The sequence below is a fragment of the Nicotiana tomentosiformis genome, chromosome 10 (genome assembly GCF_000390325.3).
Source record: "Nicotiana tomentosiformis chromosome 10, ASM39032v3, whole genome shotgun sequence".
Classification (NCBI taxonomy): Eukaryota; Viridiplantae; Streptophyta; class Magnoliopsida; order Solanales; family Solanaceae; genus Nicotiana; species Nicotiana tomentosiformis.
The window spans coordinates 51,256,666-51,277,987 of NC_090821.1; the positions used below are offsets into that span (position 1 = coordinate 51,256,666).

At 39.7% G+C, this 21,322-nt stretch overlaps 1 protein-coding gene, 1 long non-coding RNA gene and 1 other non-coding gene across 3 annotated transcripts; 2 read left to right on the forward strand and 1 right to left on the reverse strand.

Moving 5' to 3' along the window:
* The first annotated feature begins 1,115 nt into the window (after window positions 1–1,115).
* LOC138900571 (uncharacterized) lies at window positions 1,116–3,520 on the forward strand. Its single transcript, XR_011411679.1, has 3 exons — window positions 1,116–1,326; window positions 1,795–2,178; window positions 3,314–3,520. It is a non-coding gene; the product is annotated as an uncharacterized lncRNA (long non-coding RNA).
* Window positions 3,521–5,956: 2,436 nt separating this feature from the next.
* LOC117281184 (small nucleolar RNA R71) lies at window positions 5,957–6,063 on the reverse strand. The gene has a single exon (XR_004511803.1). It is a non-coding gene; the product is annotated as a small nucleolar RNA R71 (small nucleolar RNA).
* A 1,235-nt stretch (window positions 6,064–7,298) lies between these two features.
* On the forward strand, window positions 7,299–7,754 carry LOC104115050 (uncharacterized). Its single transcript, XM_009625624.1, has one exon. It carries the CDS (start codon window positions 7,299–7,301, stop codon window positions 7,752–7,754), a length of 456 nt encoding a protein of 151 aa, XP_009623919.1.
* The last annotated feature ends 13,568 nt before the right edge of the window (window positions 7,755–21,322 follow it).

Genomic DNA, 21,322 nt, shown 5'->3' on the forward strand with positions numbered 1-21,322 from the left:
AGTTGATCGGTAATGGCCAATAACCGACCAAAATATGATCATTTACGTGTTGACGGTATTTTAGGAGTCGGAAAGGAATACCGACCAAAGTTGGTCGGAAATTACCGACCAACTTTGGTCGGTCAACTAAATTCAAAAACAAAATATTGCAAAACAAAACCGACCAAAGTTGGTCGGTATTTTAATTATGTAATCAAAAGATTCACCATCTGAGAATCGAACTAGGGTCTGTACTGTGGCAGGTTACTATTCTACCACTAGACTATTGGGGCATTTTGTTTTAAGACTGTCTTTTATTTGATTTATACTCTTTAATTGTATTTTCGCACGAAAATAACCGACCAAAGTTGGTCGGTTTTATTAAAAAGTAAAATTACCGACCAAAGTTGGTCAGTTTTTTTAAATGACCGGCCGAATTAACCGACCAATTTTGGTCTGTTTTTTTAATATTAATTTTTATTTATTTTATTTGAAAAACCGACCAAAATTGGTCGGTTTCTTGAAAAATAAATTTCATGGGACTCAAAGAAGACCGACCAAAGTTGGTCGGTCGACCTTGGTCGGTTTTTGCCGAATTTCTAGTAGTGATAGTTGAGACTAAAGTTTTATTACTTATGCAAAGTAAACTAGGAATTGGTGAGTTAGTAAGATTAGCGTGTTATGAAATATAGCTCAAAGTAACAATATAGAACAAGGAAAAACAAGCTAATAGATATAGATAGAAAGAGAGGAAGAGAGATTCTTATTTATTCTTCAATTGTGTGTATTTTCTTATTTATTACAAGTCTTTTATATAGACATGAAAAGTGAAGAAACATATATCATTGGATATGTCATTAAGCATAGAAATATGTCATTGAATATGTGCATTTGAGAAGATCATGGAGGAAAAGTAGATATTCACCATAATTTGATTTTTCTTATAACAATGTTAATATTATAAAGGTTAACATAGGTATTTTAAAAAAGTCAACTGAGAAATGGGGGAGAATGATAATTATTATTTAAAGTAGAAGGTGAAGTTTGATTTTTAAAACAAGGTTGGGTGTAGATGCTTTTCGCCCTTCGTGGAAATTTCCCAAAACATAAAAACATCTATTTGCACCATAAACGTAGGACCATTTTGTTTTTTTTTTAAGGGAATAACTCGGACTTCAAACAAGGATGGCGGAAATTTTTCGCACTCCTTATTCCGTATCTCGTCCTTTTTTTCCCTTTTGTTTTCGGTCAAGTCTTTCGTTGTTTCGTAAAGCCAGATCTGACACTATAAATGCCAAGCCTCAAGTCCTTTCTGTGTTAATTTTGTTGACTACTCATACTAAGAAGGTAATTAGTTTGGGTTTGGTTTTTCCTATTTTCTTCTTTCGGTCCTCAAATTTTTCTGCTAGTTTTTGGCTGTAAAAGTTGGGTTTGGTTTTTCCTATTTTCTTCTTTCGGTCCTCAAATTTTTCTGCTAGTTTTTGGCTGTAAAAGCAAGCTAGATTTATTTTTCCTAAAAGCTTCGTTCTTATTAAAAAGAAGCTTGTAGTGAAAAAGCAAAAGATTTTGTGTTTGTAAACACAGTACTTACTGCTACTACTTTTGTTCTCTCTACAAATATTTCCCTTTAGGTATTTTCAGTTATGATTGTGTTTTTAAGATTTCAGCCAAAATGGCAATCATATAAACTTCTTGAGCTCCAAGACTTTAGAGCACAAATGTGTTGCAATTTTGATAATAAACTTTTTACGTAATATCAGCACTTTATTTTGATGATTTATAATTTTCATTTAGAAGCTGTATTTGTTTTATCAGGGATTGGAAAACCGGAAAAGGAAATAATCACAGAGATCTGAAAGATGGATTCCAATAATTCAACAACACAGCTTCCCCAATCAATTATGGCTGGGGTTGGCAATTTGCGACATCAAAACAGGAGGGAGAACTGTCCATCTGTATTTTCCCAAAATGCAGGAAAGATATTCAACGATCCTTCACGTTTGCCTAGGAGCAATAAACCATCTACAGACCGCGTTGCATCAAATCGAAGTAATAAACGAAGAAATAATTATAATGACCGATCACCAAACCAAATTCGTCAGGGTCCACCAATCCCGCCTCCATCATTTAGCAATTATAATTCATATTCAAATGATGAGGTGACACCGACACGTTCGGCAGGTGATCCTCCGGTATCAGGTGTTGCGGAAGCCAAATGTATATAGTGTGAATGAGTCACAACTACTATACCAAAAATTATGACAACCACTAAATAATAAACAAGACAATAAGACAATAATAAAAGAACACTAGAATTTACGAAGTTCGACTAATTATGCCTACTTCCTCGGACACAATCAATATTTTATTCCACTCTAAAATTACAAGCGAATTAATACTAAAGAGAGAAGATACAAATGCCTTAAGAAGATAAAAAAAGGTAAATGAGAGGCGTGCTTCAATCCTAAATATTAGGCCTTCTTTTATAGGGTGAAATTCCCATTCAAAATTGTCATCCACCGATGTGAGACTTTTGACAATTTCAACAAATCTCCACCTTGGCAAAATTTCACATCTTCAATTTTCTCTCAATAACAAATTTTGGTTGTGTCTTCATCTTCAATTTTTAGTGTTCAACAATGTTGATCAAATCCAAACAATGTTGAAACTTGACCGCAGTCACCACTTTTGTCAGCATATCAGCAGGGTTCTCCGTAGTATGAATTTTCTTTACCGTGACTCCACCTTCTTCTATGATTTCTCGTACGAAATGATACCGAACATCAATATGCTTCGTCCTTGCATGATAAACTTAGTTCTTCGCTAATTAAATAGCACTTTGACTATCACAAAAAATTGTAATATTTTTTTGTTCAATACCAAGCTCCTTTAGCAACCCCTGAAGCCAAATTGCCTCCTTCACAGCCTCTGTAATAGCCATGTACTCTGCCTTTGTTGTAGACAAAGCAACTGTTGACTGCAAAGTAGACTTCCAACTAACTGGTGCCTTTGTAAAAGTAAACACATAACCAGTAGTTGACCTTTGTTTGTCCAGATCACTCGTAAAATCTGAGTCACAATATCCAACTACAGACTGATTGCCTTCCTGCTCAAAAACTAACCCAACATCTACAGTACTATGAATATACCGTAGAATCCATTTTACAGCTTGCCAATGCTCCTTTCCTGGATTATGCATATATCTGCTAATAACTCCAACGGCTTGTGAAATTTCAGGTCTCGTACAAACCATTGCATACATCAAGCTACCAACAGCATTTGCGTATGGTACCTTTGACATATACTCATGTTCAGTTTCATCCTCCGGTATCAGGGTCCGAAAATTTCTATTCCGTGATTCCTTTTATCATTGTCTTCTTTTTTATCGTCTTCAAGTTCTTTATCTAGAAATTAATATTTTACTTTTCGCACTAATTGTTGCTTTTATTTAGAAATAAATAAAATATTGTAGCCCCACACTAGAGGAAGAGGGCAGTTGTCCATGGTGCAATAGCTTACTGGTCAAGTTTTTCATTTCGAAGTATGGTGTTTAATTATGTTTTGAATTTTTACTCTTGCGCAAATTTATTTTTAAATAAACCACCCATGCACCTCTAAAGGAAAAGTAAAACGATTGTTGCAATAATAATCCAACTAAGAATCCACATCTAACCACAAGAAATTAAAATAGATGTTATGGTAGATATCTAAAAATGAGACTAAATATACCTTAAATTAGCTTTCGGAGTGACTAAATCTAAGAATTACGCTAACTAATAGGCAGAATAGCCTAGGAGACACCCGTACTTATTCCGGTTTGACATCCCGACCCCTGTACTCTATAAAGTTTCATCCAAACACCTCAACTCGACCAAAACTAATATTTTAAATGCTTCTTACCATTGACCAAGCTTATGTGGCATTAAATCTGCTGAGTTGGACGAAATGTGTGAAATATACGCGTATAAAGCGAGTGAAAACAATGAATTTGATTTTAAAAATAATTAAATAAAAAACAAATTAAGAAATTATTATTTTTATTATTTATGTTCGGCCAAAATGCTATACTTTTAATACATTACTCGCCCTATATTTTGTTGGTTTACTGATTAATTGTGCGACATTTGAGCTAAATTGTGTTGTTTTATGTGTAGGAGCACCAGAAGAAAGAGTCACATGAAAGTTGCACTAAAAGAGGACAAAAATGCAAGAAAAGAGCACCAAAGCATCAAGTACCCAAATCGTGCTACATACCAAGTAAAGCCAGCTCTATAGCTAGCTTGACCGCGCTACAAGCCAGCTCTGTAGCCAGGCTGACCGCGCTATAAGCCTTGCCTCGCGAGGTTTATAACCCAGTAACTAAAAGTCGCGGGTTAAAAGATTCTAACCCGAATTTAGACTAAGGGATTCCGGCCCTAAAATAAAAATACTCCCTTAACGAGTTGAGAAAGTGTTGGACACTATTTTGGAGAAGAAAAAGGCTATGGAGCACCGTGGAGCGAGAATCAAACGAGTGTTTCCTCCGTTTATCTCCTTACTTTTTAGTTTAATGTCTTTGAACATCATGATGATTGTTGATACATTTATGAGTAGCTAAACTTTTTAATCCAGGGTTTGATGGAACCTATTGGAGGATAATTTTCTACTACATTTAATATAGATTTGCCTTTGATGTTTTTCTACTTGTTCAACTACGTTTACAGTGTGGTTGATTGAATAGCTCTCAATTGACTGTACCTAGTTAGTGTATATTTCTTGAAAAAGGGGTACATATTTTGGCAGTTGTTGAACAACATCACTCCTAACGTATGTGAGGAATCAATACGGAGGGTTTAAAGGTCGGATTAGGAATCATGAAACCTTGGTGCACTCTTAATGAACGGTGAATTAGTGCCAGCTAGTGTAGTTCAGAAGAAAACATCTAGTAAATTGTGGTAGTTACTTGAAGAGAATTATGAAACCCAAAATAGTCACGATCGGTAGAGAATACTTAGGCAAATTTATAGGAAGCGTAACGGAGAGGATGCCGACAATAGGGAAAATCATAACCCTAGACTTTTCCAAATCATGTCCACGGCGTTTGCTATGTTAGTTATAAATTATTGCATTTTAATTACTTTGATCTTAGTTAGTAAACATTCAAATCATTATTTAATATTTCTAAAGGTTGATTACTTTAATTCGTGCGAAACTAGTGATTGTAATTAGTAGGTTAATTTCCTGTGGATTCGACTCCGGACTTGTAAACCGAATTATATTTGCAATGACCGCTAGAACTCTTAGGAGGCATAGTTGGGCAGGATCAAATATTGGCGCCTTTGCAGGGGAATTAACGGTGTAATTAATTATGGCTAAAAGAATTGTTAGAATTCTTAGTTTAGTCAGCTTTCTTATCTTGAAATTCATTATTTAAACTCTAATGTTTGTAGTCTTATGTGTTACAGGTGCGTGCCTAGAAACTCCTCAAGAACTGGTGAATTGTACGAAGCATTACTGGACCCAGAGAAAGCTTTCAGGGCACTAAATCGAGCAAATAGGAAAGACAAAGGACAATAGAACTCATCAGAGCGAATCAAACTAGACATGGGTGATGTAAGAGACAACCAAAACAATGTGAATGAGTCGAGAAATTAGGGTGTGGTACCTCTTGTGCCAGAAACAGCCTTGTATGATTGGGCACAACCCACCGCAGAAACCTGACAATCGCGTATGCAGTCCTTTCGATACAACCTAATTCATTTTAAATTACAAATAGCATGCTGCATTTGTTGCATAACAAGGGACTGTTCTCGGGGTCTTACATTGAAGATCCACAACTGCATCTGAAAACTTTTCTGTCGATTTGTGTCACGCAAAGACAACCGAATGTGACATTGGAAGCAATAAGACTGTTGTTTTTTCCACAAACTCCATCACTACTTGGGAGGAATTAGTCAAGCAGTTTTTGAATAAATTCTACCCACCCAATAAAACTTCCAAGCAAGTTGACGAGATATTAAGGTTTAGGCAGAAACCAGTTGAAACACTGCAAGAAACGTGGGAGAGGTTCAAGGGGATGCTGGTCAAGTGTCAACACCATGGCATTTCTAATCAGATGTTGGGGCAAAGGTTCTACATGGGATTGGCAAACAGCTTGAAGGCTAATGTTGATGCTTCAGCAAGTGGAGCATTTTTGAGCAAATCATTCAGAGAATGTAAGTTCTTACTTGATAAAATGGAACAATATTCAGGATGGATGACAAGAGACTCTACAATCACTCATTTAGTTCACTCAGTAGCTCTAGATCCAAATAAATCCATGGCTGAGAATATGACTACTATGATGACGTAATTGAGTATCCTAACAAAAAGGATTAATGAGTTAGGCCAAAAGCAGGAGCACATAGTTGACATGACCAATGGAGGCTTATGCACACAATGCATTAACCAACTATGTGTGTGCTCGTGGAGTGGTTAATATGAAAGTGACATTCAAAATTATCAAGAGAATATAAACTATGTGGGAAACTATGGAGGCCAAAGGCAAGGTGGTCATAATTGGGGGCAGTAGAATTAACAGTATAGACCAACATAACAATAGTATATTAACAACAACAATACTGGAGTTATGCGACCTCAGAGTCAAGTCGTGCCTTATCAAAGGCAACATGGACATAATCAGCAAAATCAGCAACTAGCTTATCAACAGCCTCAACAACAACAAATAGTGAGACAAGATGATTGGTTGTCTGAAATTAAAGAAATGTTGCAATAGCTGATTGGGTCCAATGGAAAATACAAGATAAGGTTGAAGCACATGACTCAGCAATAAAAGGCATTGAGATTCAATTGGTGCATATATTTATGTCTCTAAATAATCGTCCTCAAGGGACGTTATCTGTGGACACACATGTCAATCCAAAAGAGCATGGACCGAAGAAGATTATGGCGGTGAGTGTGAGAAATGGTAGGGATCTTGATATAGAGCAAGAAACTGCTCCTGAAAGCTGACCAACTGAGATAATCATCCCAGTACCAATTGAGGTAGAAGAGTCAACTGAGCTAACAAAAGTAAGAGTGCATCAAGCTCAGGAGGAACTAAGAAAAGAGAAATAGGTTGCAAAGGAGACTGAGAAAGTGCAAAAGAAGGCATTATAAAAAGTTCCTGAGTAGGATCTAACTCAAGTCACAGGAAGGGAGCGACTTCCAGCACCCTTCCCGCAGAGGTTGGCCAAATATCAGAAGGATTAGCAGTATAAGAATTCATGGAGATGTTGAAGTAGATTCAGTTAAACATTCCATTGATTAATGCCTTGAGAGAGATGCCCGATTATGCAAAAATGATGAAGGATTTGATGTCTTGGAAGTTCGAATTTCAAGACTTGGAAACTGTGACACTGACTCAGACCTGCAGTGTTGTCATGACAAGACCTATATCTATAAAGTTATCTGACCTAGGGAGTTTCATAACTCTGTGCACCATAGACAGCTATGCTTTTGCCAAAGCATTGTGTGATTTGGGGGCAAGCATAAACTTGATGCCATTGTCTATCTATAAAAGCTTAGGCATTGGAAGGGCAAGACCAACATCCATGTTACTACATTTAGTCGACCGAACGATGAAAAGGCCATCAGGTATACTTAATGATGTACTTGTGCAGGTTGGAAATTTTGTGTTTCCATTAGATTTTGTTAATCTAGACTTCCAGGTCGATGAAGAGATTTCCATAATTTTGGGAAGGCCATTCTTGGCCACAAGGAGAGCTTTGATTGATTGTGAAATTGGGGAGCTATAGATGAGACTAAATGATGAAGAAATAACATTCAATGTGTAGAAGTCTATGTGGCGACCCAGTGAGTTTGCTAATTGCTCTATGATCGAAGCTATGGATGTGATTCTGGAGGAGGAAGACGAGGCACTGAATGCAAAAGTTCCCTTAGCAGCCTGTCTGATGAACTTAGAAGAGGTAGATAGTGAGGATTTAGCGAAGTTGGTTTTGGGTCTTGAAGACCAAGGGTACTGGAAACGAGAGCTCGAATTTGAGTCTTTACACTTAGAAGAAAGAAATACTCCTCCAGCTAAGCCAATAATTGAAAAACCACCACAGTTGGAGCTAAAGTTGTTACTGTCTCACCTCAGGCATGCTTTCTTGTGACCTAGCTCAACCTTACCTATTATTATCTCATATGGTATGTTAGATGTACAGGTAGAACAACCTTTGTAGGTTCTGAATGAATGCAAGACTACAATTGGGTGGACCATTGCAAACATAAAAGGTATCAGCCTAACATTTTGTATGCATAAGATTCTACTAGAAGATGCACAAACCTTCCAGAGAACATCAAAGAAGGTCGAATCCCAACATGAAAGAAGTGGTGAAGAAAGAAGTGATCAAGTGGTTAGATGCATGAATCTTCTTCCCTATCTATGATAGAAACTAGGTCAGCCTAGTTCAATGTGTGCCAAAGAAGGGTGGAATAACTGTAGTGCAAAATGAGAACAATGAGTTGATCTTAACAAGAATAGTCATGGGATGGAGAATCTGCATGGATTACAGAAGATTAAACAAGGCCACCCGAAAAGACCACTTTCTGTTGCCATTAATTGATCATATGCTAGATAGATTGGTTGGGAGGTCCACCCTTTGCTTCCTGGAAGGATACTCAGGGTCTAACCAGATCTCTATTGCCCCGGAGGATAGAAAGAAAACGTCGTTCACTTGTCCATATGGCGTCTATGATTTTTGGACAATGTCGTTTGGCCTATGCAACACACCCGCCATATTCCAAAGGTGCATGATGGCCATCTTCACAGATATGGTAGATGAAATAATGGTGGTTTTCATTAATGACTTCTCTGTGGTGGGAAACTCATTCGACGATTGCCTTATGCACTTGAAAAGCGTATTGAAGAGATGTATGGAGACTAATCTGGTACCGAACTAGGAAAAGTGTCATTATATGGTACATAAAGGTATAGTGTTGGGACACCTAGTGTCAAGTAAGGGAATTGAGGTGGACCGTGCTAAGGTTGATATAATTGAGAATTTTCTTCCACCCACTTCCGTCAAGGCCATAAGAAGTTTCCATGGCCACGTTGGCTTCTACATGCAGTTTATATAATGTTTTTCCACAATTGCTAACCCTTTGTTTAAATTGCTTGAAAAGGATCACCCATTTGTATTTTCTAATGACTGTAGGGTAGCTTTTGAGGAGTTGAAGAATAGACTGGTGACTGCACCAATCATAGTGGCACTTGACTAGAAACAATCTTTTGAGCTGATGTGTGATGCAAGTGACTATGCTGTGGGAGTAGTTCTAGGGAACATAAAAGATAAATATATGCATCCAATCTACTATGCAAGTAGAATCTTGAGTGGTGCGCAACTGAATTATACAGTGACAGAGAAAGATATGCTAGCAGTGGTGTACGCATTTGACAAATTTAGGTCATACCTGATAGGCTCGAAGGTAATTGTTTCTACTGGCCATTCTTGTCTCAGGTACCTAATTGAGAAGAAGGATTCAAAGTCGCACCTTATTCGATGGGTGGTATTGCTGCAAGAGTTCGACTTGGAAATTCGTGATCGAAAGGGAACGGAAAACCTAGTTGCCAATCACTTGTCCAGGCTTGAAGGAGCTGAAAAGAGGGTCGATGTGGAAGATATCATGGAGTCTTTCCTAGATGAACAACTATTAGCCACGATCCTTAAGGTAGCGCCACGGTATGCATATATTGCAAACTACCCGGTGAGCAGTATTGTTCCCTATGATTTGTCCTATGTAGAGAAGAAAAAGTTCTTTTGTGATTGTCGAATGTATTTCTGGGATGAACCATATTTGTTTAGGATTTATATTGATAACATGATCCAGAAATGTATTCCCGAGATAGACCAAGCTTTTATTCTGCAGGCATGTCATGGTTCGCCTTATGCATGCCATTTTGGAGGAGTAAGGACAACTGCTAAAGTGTTGGAGTCAGTCTTTTATTGGCCGACATTGTTTAATGATGCACACTTTTGGGTAAAGAGCTGTGATGAGTGCCAATGGGCGGGAATATTTCCCGTCGACATGAGATACCCATGAACCCAATTCAAGAGGTGAAAGTATTTGATGAATGTGGAATCGATGTTATGGGACCATTTGTCATCTCACATAGCAACAAGTACATATTGGTAGCGGTAGACTATGTCTCAAAATGGGTAGAAGCCGTGGCACTTCCAGAAAATGATGCAAAGGGAGTTATTTGTCTTCTAAGAAAAAATATCTTCACCCGATTTGGTACTCCAAGAGCGATCATCAGTGATGGAGGAACTCACTTCTGCAACCGAGCCTTCACAAAGTTGTTGTAAAACTATGGCGTTCGCCATAAGGTTGCCACTCCGTATCACACACAAACAAGTGGGCAAGCGAAGGTGTCAAATAGAGAAATCAAGAGTGTTTTGACCAAAACTGTAAATGCTACTCGGACTGATTGGGAGAGAAAATTGGATGATTTTCTATGGGCTTACCGCACTGCATTCAAAACTCCGATTGGTATGTCACCATACAAATTGGTATTTGGAAAGGCGCGTCACTTACTGGTAGAGTTAAAGCAATTTGGGCGTTAGGCAATTAAATCTTGACTTGGAGGTTGCTGGAACGAGTAGAGTTATAATGCTGCATCAACTTGATGAGTTCCGTTACCATGTTTTTGAGAGTACGAGGCTATATAAGGAAAGAATGAAGATGATGCATGAGAAAAATATTCTTGAGAGAAATTTTAAAACCTAGAGATGTGGTATTTCTATACAATTTGAGATTAAAGTTATTTCCAGGCAAGTTGAAGTCAAGATGGTCAGGACCATTCGGTATGGTAGAGATGAATCCCGAATGAGCCGTAGAAATTGCATTAGAAGATGGCTCTCGCAAGTTTAGAGTCAATGGGCAAAGGTTGAAACATTACTTTGGCATGGATGAGGAAAGGGTTGTATCGCTGATTCATTGGAATGAGCCTCAAATGTTGAGTGAACCTTAAGTTCGACACGACGTTAAATCAGGCGCTTCGTGGGAGGAAACCCATTGTAATATTGTATTCGTCATGCAGTGACTCTAACTGAGGCGCTCGTTAGGAGGCAACCCAATTCGTAGTATATTTTAGCTTAACTAGAATTTTACTTTTGTTTTTAGGCACTAACAAGTTTTTAGTTAACTTGGTGTTTAAACATGTACTAGAGCACGTTGGGAGGTCATTGCGCTTGGAGTCAATCAAAAACAGAATAAAAAACACATGAGTATGCTCCAGACCTCACTGCCTACCTCGTGCTGCACAACCTAAAGCACAGTGGACCTGGGAGCAAACCTCGCGTCACCCAGCTCCTAGTGCGCTAGTTCGTGCTGCTTCTCTCGCGTCGCCAGGTCCCCTACTCGCTGCAAAGCTCAAGTAGCCTGGTCTCTTGCTTGCTGACTGCCTCGCATCGCCTAGGCTATAGCGTGATCCACCCCGCGACGCCAGGTAAGTTGAATTTTTTTTCTTTTTTTTCTTCTTGTTTTATTAACACACACACAACCCCTCCCCCCCCCCCAAATTAAAACTAATCGCCCAGTCCCCAGCCCATTATAAACCTATTTCCCTACCCCTGTTTTCCTTAACACCACACTGTCAACCTTTTCCTTGACTCTTCAAAGTGTTCAAAATAGCATTGCCCGCCCTACTTCGCCCCTCTTACTCACAAACTCCATTAAATTCATACATTCCTCTACTAACGCACCACTAGCAACATCAATTGAAGAGCAACCCCCCTCCCAAGCATCTAAGGTATGATTTTTAACTCTTTATTTTGTCAATTTTGAATTGGGTGTAGTAATAATTCAGACAACGTTTGGATATGTTCTTCATAGTAACAATGTGCTTGTTTGTACTAACCCTGTAGGAATGGTATTATTTTTTATTACGAAGGTAGTAGCACAAAATTTCCAAGTCGATTTGGGAGGGTGAGGCAATCTCTCATTCCTACAAGCACTTCCATGGCAATAATGCACACTAAGTGTTTGTCAAAATGCCTCAAAGGCATTCTTTGTCCCCATAGGAGATCCCAGTGGGTATTCAGGTCCCCAGGGCCAGACTCTTAGTCAGCAGCCCATCACACCAAAGAGTTGTTATGAGTGCGGGGATCCGTGTCACATGCAGAGTTTTTGCTCCAGGCTTTGGGGTAGACCAGTACAGCAGGGTCAATAGCCTGTGCTTACCGGACCAGTTGCTCCACGAGTAGTCCGACCACCAAGAGGTGGAGGCGGGTAGGGGTCGTCCTAGAGGTGGAGGTCATCCAGTTGGCGCTCCAGCTCGGTTCTATGCTTTTCTGGCTAGACCAAATGCAGAGGCCTTAGATGCTGTGGTTACATGTATTATTTCTGTTTGCGGCAAAGAAGCTTCAGTATTATTTGATCCAAGATCCACATATTCATATGTGTCATCTCTATTTGCTCCCTCTTGGGTGTTTCTCGTGAGTCCATGAGTACTCCTGTTTATGTGTCCACTCCTGTAGGCGATTCTGTTATTGTGAACCGTATCTACCGGTCTTGTATTAATACATTATGTGGTTATGAAAATAGAGCAGATCTCTTATTACTCGAGATGATCGATTTTGAAATTATTCTGGGTATGGACTGGTTATCTCCATATCATGCTATTCTAGATTGTCATGCCAAAACTGTTACCTTGGCTATTCCATCTTTTCCTAGGCTGTGGTGGAAGGGTTCGTCGGTTAGTTCATTTAATCGGGTTATTTCTTTTATAAAGGCTCAACACATGGTTGAGAAGAGTTGTTTGGCTTATCTAGCCTATGTTCGGGATACTACTGTAGAGACTCCGACTATTGATTCAGTGCCAGTAGTTCAGGAGTTCTCCGATGTATTTCCTTCAAATCTTCCAGGTATGCCACTTGATCTGGATATTGATTTCTGTATTGACTTGGCTCCATATACTCAGCCTATATTTGTCCCACTGTATCGCATGGCTCTAAAAGAATTGAAAGAACAACTTGAAGAGTTACTAGCCAAAGGGTTCGTCAGACCGAGTGTATCGCCTTGGGTTGCACCGGTATTTTTTGTGAAAATGAAGGATGGAACAATGCGGATGTGTATTGATTATCTCAAATTGAACAAAGTCACTATTAAGAACAAGTATCCGTTATTGCATATTAATGATATATTTGACCAGTTGCAGGGTGCTAGGGTATTCTCTAAAAGCAACGTGAGGTCGGGGTATCATCAGTTGAAGATTCGAGATTTGGATGTTCTGAAAAGTGCTTTCCATGGTAGATATGGTCATTATGAGTTTCTGGTAATGTCTTTCGGTTTGACTAATGCCACGACATCGTTTATGGATCTGATGAACAGGGTATTCAGGCCATATATTGATTCGTTTGGCATTGTCTTCATTGATGACATTTTGATCTACTCGCGCAGTAAGGAGGAACATGAGCAGCATATGAGAGTAGTGCATCAGACAGAGGCGATTGGTTCTGATTACTCGATTATGTGTTTATGAGTTCTGAAGAATTTATCATGGTTATGACCACAATCAGATTTGATGTTTCTACAAGTATAGGAGCTATATTGCGTGTGGTGGTGTTCTCCTGGATTTAGTTAAATGAAAGACTCTCGGTTGGCGAGGTGTTAAATTTGCTTATGGTTCAGAGTTGACTATGAGACTTCGTAGTGTTGCGAGTTAGCATGTTAGAGGCGATGCGCCGTGTGGGGGTTGAAAAGTTAGATGTACAAGGTTGCAGTTAGTTTTGGAGGGAAGGATATGAGGTTTTAATGACACAGACGATTTCGGGTGTTTAAGGTTTTGTTGGCACTATATATTTCCACTGGAGGAGAGTTTGCCTGTGTAACGACCAGACTTGTCATTTTAGAATTAATGCCCCGTTCAACAACTAAAGGTCCCGAGCAACTTCGTAATATGTATTATGACCCGCGGGTGTGGTCGAGTTTGATTTTCGGAAGATTTAAAATTTAATTGAAAGAGAAATTCTCATTTATTGAAACTTAAATAGAAAGAGTTGACCAGAGAGTTGACTTTTGAGCAAACGACCCCGGAATAGAATTTTGATGATGTCAATAGCTTCTTATGGTGATTTTGGACTTAGGCGTATGTTTGGATTTGGATTTTGAAGTCCGTAGGACAATTCGACGCATTTTGGCGAAAGTTGGAAAATAGACGATTTTCGGAAAGTTCGATCGAATGTTGAATTTTTCATAAGGAGGTCGGAATCCAATTCTGGAAATTGGAACATGTCAGTTATGTCACTTATGACTTGTGTGCAAAATTTGAGGCCAATCGGGCTTGATTCGATAGGTTTCGGCATCGGATATAGAAGTTGGAAATTTCATAATAGACTAAAGTTTCAAGTGAGTTCGCACAAGACCTAACTTCAAACGATCATACCTCTCTTGATATGAAGAGTTATATGGTGTGTTAGATATAAAAAGAAAGGTCTATGTGTCTAGTTTCCAACTCTTCAAACCATTCGTCATGTGAACATTCCTACAAGAGGTTATGACCAAATTACCAAAGGCTAAAAAATGCGATTCTGCGACCAATTCTGCGATCGCAAAACCATTATGCGATCGCAGAAGTAGTTATGCGACCGCAAAAGGGTCGCAAACCTGGCCATAATAGCCTAGTTTTGGGCACCGATTTTGCGGTCCATTGTGCAATCGCATAACTGAATTCGGAGAGTTAATTTTCCTATTTTCATTACCCAACCCCATTTTGATAAATAGGCTTTGGGGTTTATTTTGGGAAAATTATTTGAGGTTTTTTAGAGAGAAGTGAGAGTGTTCTATAGAGAGAAAGTAGATGAAGTGTTTTGTTCATCAAGATCTTGTCCAAACTTTGAAATTCAACAAGGAAATCTCATAAGTTCTTCATCTAAAGGTAAGGTTCCATACCCTAATTTTCAATTTCGAATTTGGGTAGAAGATGGTTGATTAGGAGTATGATTCTTGGGTATGAGAGTATTAATTATACATGTATGTACCTGTAATGACCCGGTCGTTTCGAGAGTTATAACCCCGTTTTCCCCATTTTTATTTCTTTTTGTGTAATTCAGCTATATTATGTTATATCGGGTTAGTTGGTTCGGGACCAGAGTGGTTTCAGAGTGAATTGAGACACTTAGTCTCTTAAGTAGAAACTTAAGTTGGAAAAGTCAACCGGATGATGACTTATATGTAAACGATCTCGGATTTGAATTCTGATGGTTCTGTTAGCTCCGTTAGGTGATTTTGGACTTAGAAGTGCATCCGGAATGTGAGTTGGAGGTCCGTGGTAGAATAAGACCTGAATTGGCAAAATTGGAAATTTGGCGATTTCGGTTGGCAGTGGAAAATTTGATATCGGGGTCGGAATGGAATTCCGGAAGTTGGAGTAGGTTCGTAGTTTCATTTGTGACGTGTGTCCAAAATTTGAGATCATTCGGACATGGTTTGGTTGATTTCGGCATCGTTTGCCGAATTTTGAAATTTAGAAATTATTAGGCTTGAATCTAAGGGTAATTTGGCGTTTGGATGTTGTTTTGAGTAATTCGAAGGTTCTACTAAGTTTGTATGTTGATATATGACTTGTTGGTATTTTTGGCTGAGGTCCCGAGGGCCTCGGGGTGATTCCGGGTGGTTAACAGATTTGTCGAAGCTAGACTTTGCAGCTGGAGTTGCTTCTTCTGTTATTTCCGCGCCTGCGGAAGAAAGGGTCGCAGGTGCGAGGCCGCTGGTGCGCGTGAGGAGTGCGCAAGTGCGGGAGACTCTGGGCCAAGGCTGGAAACGCAGGTGTGAAGAATTGGCCGCATCTGCGAGCCCGCAGGTGCGAGGCCTTGAGCGCAGATGCGGAGATGAGGAGTTTGGGATGGTTTCGCAGATGCGCACCAGGGACCACAGATGCGAGTCCGCAGGTGTGAGGAAGGTGTCCGCATGTGCGTAATCTTAGGGATTAAGTGAGTTTCATAGGTGTGGCTCCTTAGACAGCAGGTGCGGTCACGCGGGTATGAGAAAATGGCCGCAGGTGCGAAAAACCTGGGCAGAAACTGTAAATAGAACCCTTCACAAATTTGGTTCATTTCCACCATTTCAATTAGGTTTTTGGAGCTTTTGGGAGAGATTTGAAGAGCGAATCAAGGGTATTTCGTTGAGGTAAGTTACTTGAGCCCTAATACTTGTATATATGGTGATTTTCCATTGTTAAATCATGGTAATTAGTGAAAATGAGGGGTTAGGGCTTGGAATTTTTGGAGAGCAATTTTAGGATTTGAAGGACCAAACGATGTCGAATTTTGATGAATTTAGTATGGTTAGACTCGTGAGTGAATGAGATTTCTAGTTTTGTAAATTTTGTCAGATTTTGAGACGTGGGCCCGGGGGCCATGTTTGAGCCAATTTCATGTTTTGGTCTAATTTTGTAGTTTTTCTTGTGGAATTCATTCCATTAGCGCGTATTGATGGTATTGTACTGATTGTGAATAGATTCGGAGCATTTGGAGGCCGAGTCCAGAGGCAAGAGCATTGCGGGTTTGAGATTTTACCGGTTTGAGGTAAGTAACAATTGTAAATCTAGTCCTGAGGGTATGAAACCCCGGATTTTGTATCATTCTAAAATTTTTAGTGTCGCACATTCTAGGTGACGGGCGTGTGGGCGTGCACTGTTGGGGATTTGTGACTTGGTCCGTCCCGTAGCAACTATAAAGTTGCATACTTTATTGAAACCATATGATACTTATATGTTTTAGAAAGAATTTCGGTAAATTGGGCCGAATGCCATGTTTGGGCCTTGCGCCAATGCTGTTTGGACCCTTAGGGGCTGTTTCTTACCATCCTCTCATTGTCTTCAATTGAAAAATCTATACCCAGTCATGTTTATACTTGTTTACCGCATAATTGAGTTTTATGACTCTATTTTGATGCATATAAATATTTTGGGCCGAATGCCCTATTTTACTGAAATGCCCGAGGGGCTTGAGAGGTTCATGACTGAGTGAGGCCGAGGGCCTGGTTTGTGAGGATGAGTGTGGATCGGGCTACCCGCCTGCAGCATACTTTATTATTATAGCATGTGAGTTGTCCGTGCATATTTTAGCGCTTGGGCTGAAGGAGCCCTTCCGAAGTCTGTACACACCCCCAGTGATTGTGAGGTATGCCCGAGTGGCAAGAGTGACTGTGAGGTTTGCCCGAGGGGTTGTATATGAGTGATGTTTTGCCTGAGGGGCTGTTTATGATTTCATCATTTTTTCTCACCTTTGCATTGAGCCTTTGTTTGAAAAACTGTTGGAAAAATATCTTTAAATGTTTTTTACTGGAACTGGGTTTAACCGAGACGTTTGATTCAAATCCTGATTTTAAAAGCATATGGTATTTCACTAAGATTTCCTGATATAAACGTTATACGCTTTATGGCTCGTCACTACTTCTCAGCCTTTATTTATTGTTGTTACTTACTGAGTTAGCTTTCTCACGTTACTCCCTGCACCTTGTGTGCAGATTTAGGTATAGCTGGACACGGTAGCGGTTATTGAGTATTCTGGTTGCAGATTTTCTTAGAGATAGCAAGGTAGCTGTTTGGCGATCGCAGCCCCTACTCTTCTCCCTCTTAACTTCCTCTAGTTGTATTTAGCTATTTTCCAGGCTGAGTTAGCCTTGATATTGTTAGACAGATTGTAGTAGATGCTCATGACAAGTGACATCCCGATGTCGGGCTTTTCTTTTTCGCACTTCTATTTTCTTTTATTTGAACTCCTTGAATGAAGGTTTTATGTTAAATAGTATTGAAATTATCTTTTAAATGAAAAATATTATTTTTTTTGGAAATGAGTCAGCTTGCCTAGTTCCACGATAGGCGCCATCACATAGACCATCCACAGGATTTCATAACATAATATACCTATGCATTTCATAGACCGTACACAGGATTTCATATCACAATATACCTATGCGTTTCATAAACCTTCCATAGGATTTCATAACACAATCTACCTATGCGTTTCATAGATCGCCCATTGGATTTCATAACACAATATTCCTATGCGTTTCATAGACTGTCCATAGGGTTTCATTCATTATTCTCGTTTTGGCAAATGACCACAATTTATGTTCATACTATCGCTTACTTGCACTAGCCGCGGATGATCATAAAACCTTAATGACATTATTATGTGAAGGAGATAAAACACATCTCATAATGTTCACACATTCTTTCATTTCATTGGCACTATTGGCCACATATGTAATTCTCATTCTGGGCACGATGGCCACATTTAGTGTTCCATACTCACCCTTTTCACTTTTAAACATCATCAACAACAACAATAACAACAAGGCATTATAAATCAATATTTTTATACACATGTGGGAAATTAAGAGTCTTAGGCACATAGCGTTTTTTCACAAAATTTGGCATAATATCCTTCATTTGAACTTGACTTGAAGTCGCAATATTATTAAAGCACAACCCATACTTTGAAAGTAATCTCAAATGACAACATAACATGATAAAGCCATTTTGGGATACCCATTGAACATATATCTTTCCACACAAGCTTATTCGGAATAGCCACTTTCATAATGAACAATTTGGGACTTATATAGATTACATGGATACCATGGAATTCAATTCTAGGAGAAAGGTTTGGCTAATATACCTTGCTTTGAGCTTTCCTTAAATTACAACATCGTTCCAGAAATTCTAGCAATCCCAATATATTTTGAGACATAACAAAATTGAGCATAAATTAGGAAAATATTCACGGTTTCAGCTCATTTGAGCATTTTATCAAACACTAGGTGTGCAAATTTAACCACAATGTTCTTCTACAAGATTTCCTTCACTACATAACCCAATCCTTACTTATTTAAGCTCAACAAACTTCCCACAAACCTTATTGGTACATATATGTATATATAATAATCTCACACCCAAGAATCATACTTCTCAAGGCCTACGTTTAATCAAAATCGCATGACCTTATGCGGTCCGCGGAACAGGTTTGCGGTCGCGAAATTGATCCCAGATCCAGCCTTTGGTACTATTGTCATAACCTCTTGTAGGAGTTTTCAAATGACTAACGGTTTGAAGCATTGTAAACTAGACACATATCCCTTTATTTTGATAGGTAATACACTATATAACCCTTCATATCAAGAGAGGTATGCTCGTTTGAAGTTAGGTCTTGTGCGAACTCACTTGAAACTTTATCCCATCATAAAATTTTCAACTTGACTTAGCCTTGGGGCTCTTCTTAGACCATAAACCATTCTTAATGCACCTCATACATATGTTATCATGATCAATTGATATAATTATTATAATAGCCCTTGTCTACACACAAAATAATATAATTAATGCACATCAACTTTCTTAATAGAGCTTAAGCACTTCGAAATTTTCTAGGGTGTTACAGACCGGACCCAGTCCCGTCCTTTATACAGTTGTACACTCTATTAGAGGTCTGTAGACAGTTATGTATAGTTGGATAGCATGTGACCTTGTCGGCTTCCAGTTTTGGATACATAGTTGTTTATAGCATCCTTGTCGGCTCACCCCCACCGTATTATGTATGTATATGTATATATGTCTTTTGGACATGTTTCCCTCGCGTATGTTATTCACGACCTACCCTTAATTCATGTTTATATCTTAGACGCATGCTTAGGGGTGTTCAATATGTAGGACTCGGGCACTCGTCATGGTCCATCGGTTTGGGTCATGACAACATCGACGAGGACCGAGACTGAGGTTGGCAGGAGAGGTTCATTTGGATGAAAACTGAAGACCTTATCCCTTCTGAGTTCTTGCCATTCCCCGAGCAGTAGAATGTATACCGTAAGTATTGTCTTTCTTGAGTATTCCTTTTTATTTTATTTTATTCTTTCTATAATTGCCTGTGCTTGTGGTCGTGTAGTTATTTCCCAAGTTTCAGATGCAATCCCCCGACTCAAGGAGTGGATCGAGCGGATCTGCAAGCAGGTGCCGTACTCCAAGCACGTATGGCTCAATCTTTCGAAGGCCAAATGGGAGGCCCATTCTCAAGGTGAGGCTCTTCCTTGAATAATCATCATCATTCTCTTAACTTACATATTGCTAAATTTTTCTCTTTTCTTATATGTTTGCCTAAGACCACCGAACTTAGACCATTGGATGAGGACGAGGATCTGCCCTCGCTTCTCGAGTTCTCTGTTTTGGGACTGCCGCGAAGGAGGAGAAGAAGAATAAGAAGAAAAGTCCTCAACTTCCCCGGACACCGAGGCTAAAAGGAAGAAAAGTGTGGCCATTCGAGGCTGGAGGTTCAAGAAGAGCACCAAGTCCCGGGTACCAGACCCTGATGCTCTCTACCAGCTCAGCCATGATTCTGAAGATGATAACCTGTTCGTCACTCATGGGTCGACCCTTAATAAGGGGGAGCAGGCCACGACCAAGAAAAAGGATCATGAGGTCGATCCCCCTCTAACTCGGGAACCAGAGGGAGAGACAGAGGTTGTGGCCTCCTAGGAAGCTGCCCCTGCTCCGAAGGAGGCAACCACTGTTATTCACCTCGTAGAGACACCCTCATATACCTAGTCTATGATCGAAGAGGCCCAAGCTGGCAAAGAGAAGTCAAGCGAGGGAGCGCAGGGCCCAGACGATGCCCTCAACACATTTTTTGATGGCATGGATATGGCCACACTGGACAATTTTTCTAGGCTTGGTCACCTGGAGGTCCTGAAGAAGGATTAGCCCTCGGGAGCTGGCGGGCCGAGTTCGAGCCCAAAACTATTAAAGCAATTTTTTTCTCCGAGCGTGGGCCTTGAGCACAAGAGAATAGTTGTTCTTTAAATCCCTGAGGATGCCCGAAATTTGTATGCTTTTGTGGGTGTAGCCATCTACCTCTGATGCCTGGTGACCTAGGAGTACCAGACAAAGATGAACGAGGTGGGCACATTGAGCCTCTTCAATGAGGCGCAACAGGCACTGAACCGGGTAAGGCATCAACCCCTTTGTAAATCTTACTTAGGTTTTTGATGTCTTCTGCTAACTTCATTATGTTTCAGGCTTCAGGGCTTCACCATGAAAGCTTCCTCCGGTACCTCTTGGAGGTTAGCTAACTCGAGTTCGAGCTCAAAGGGCAGGTCTGGAAGAATGACTTGTGTAGAGCTCTTAGTGAACAGTAGATCGAGGCCTTTAAAGACCTCCCGATTCTCCAGGCTGAGATGGAAAAAGCTGAGAAGGAGGCCTCGACCCTGGTTGATAAGGTAAATATTTTTAGGCTAAAAACGAGCATCTAGTCGTGGTGACTAGCGACACAACTTCACATTCCCAACAGAAGATAGACCGAATCGACCAGCTCCGGGCCGAGAT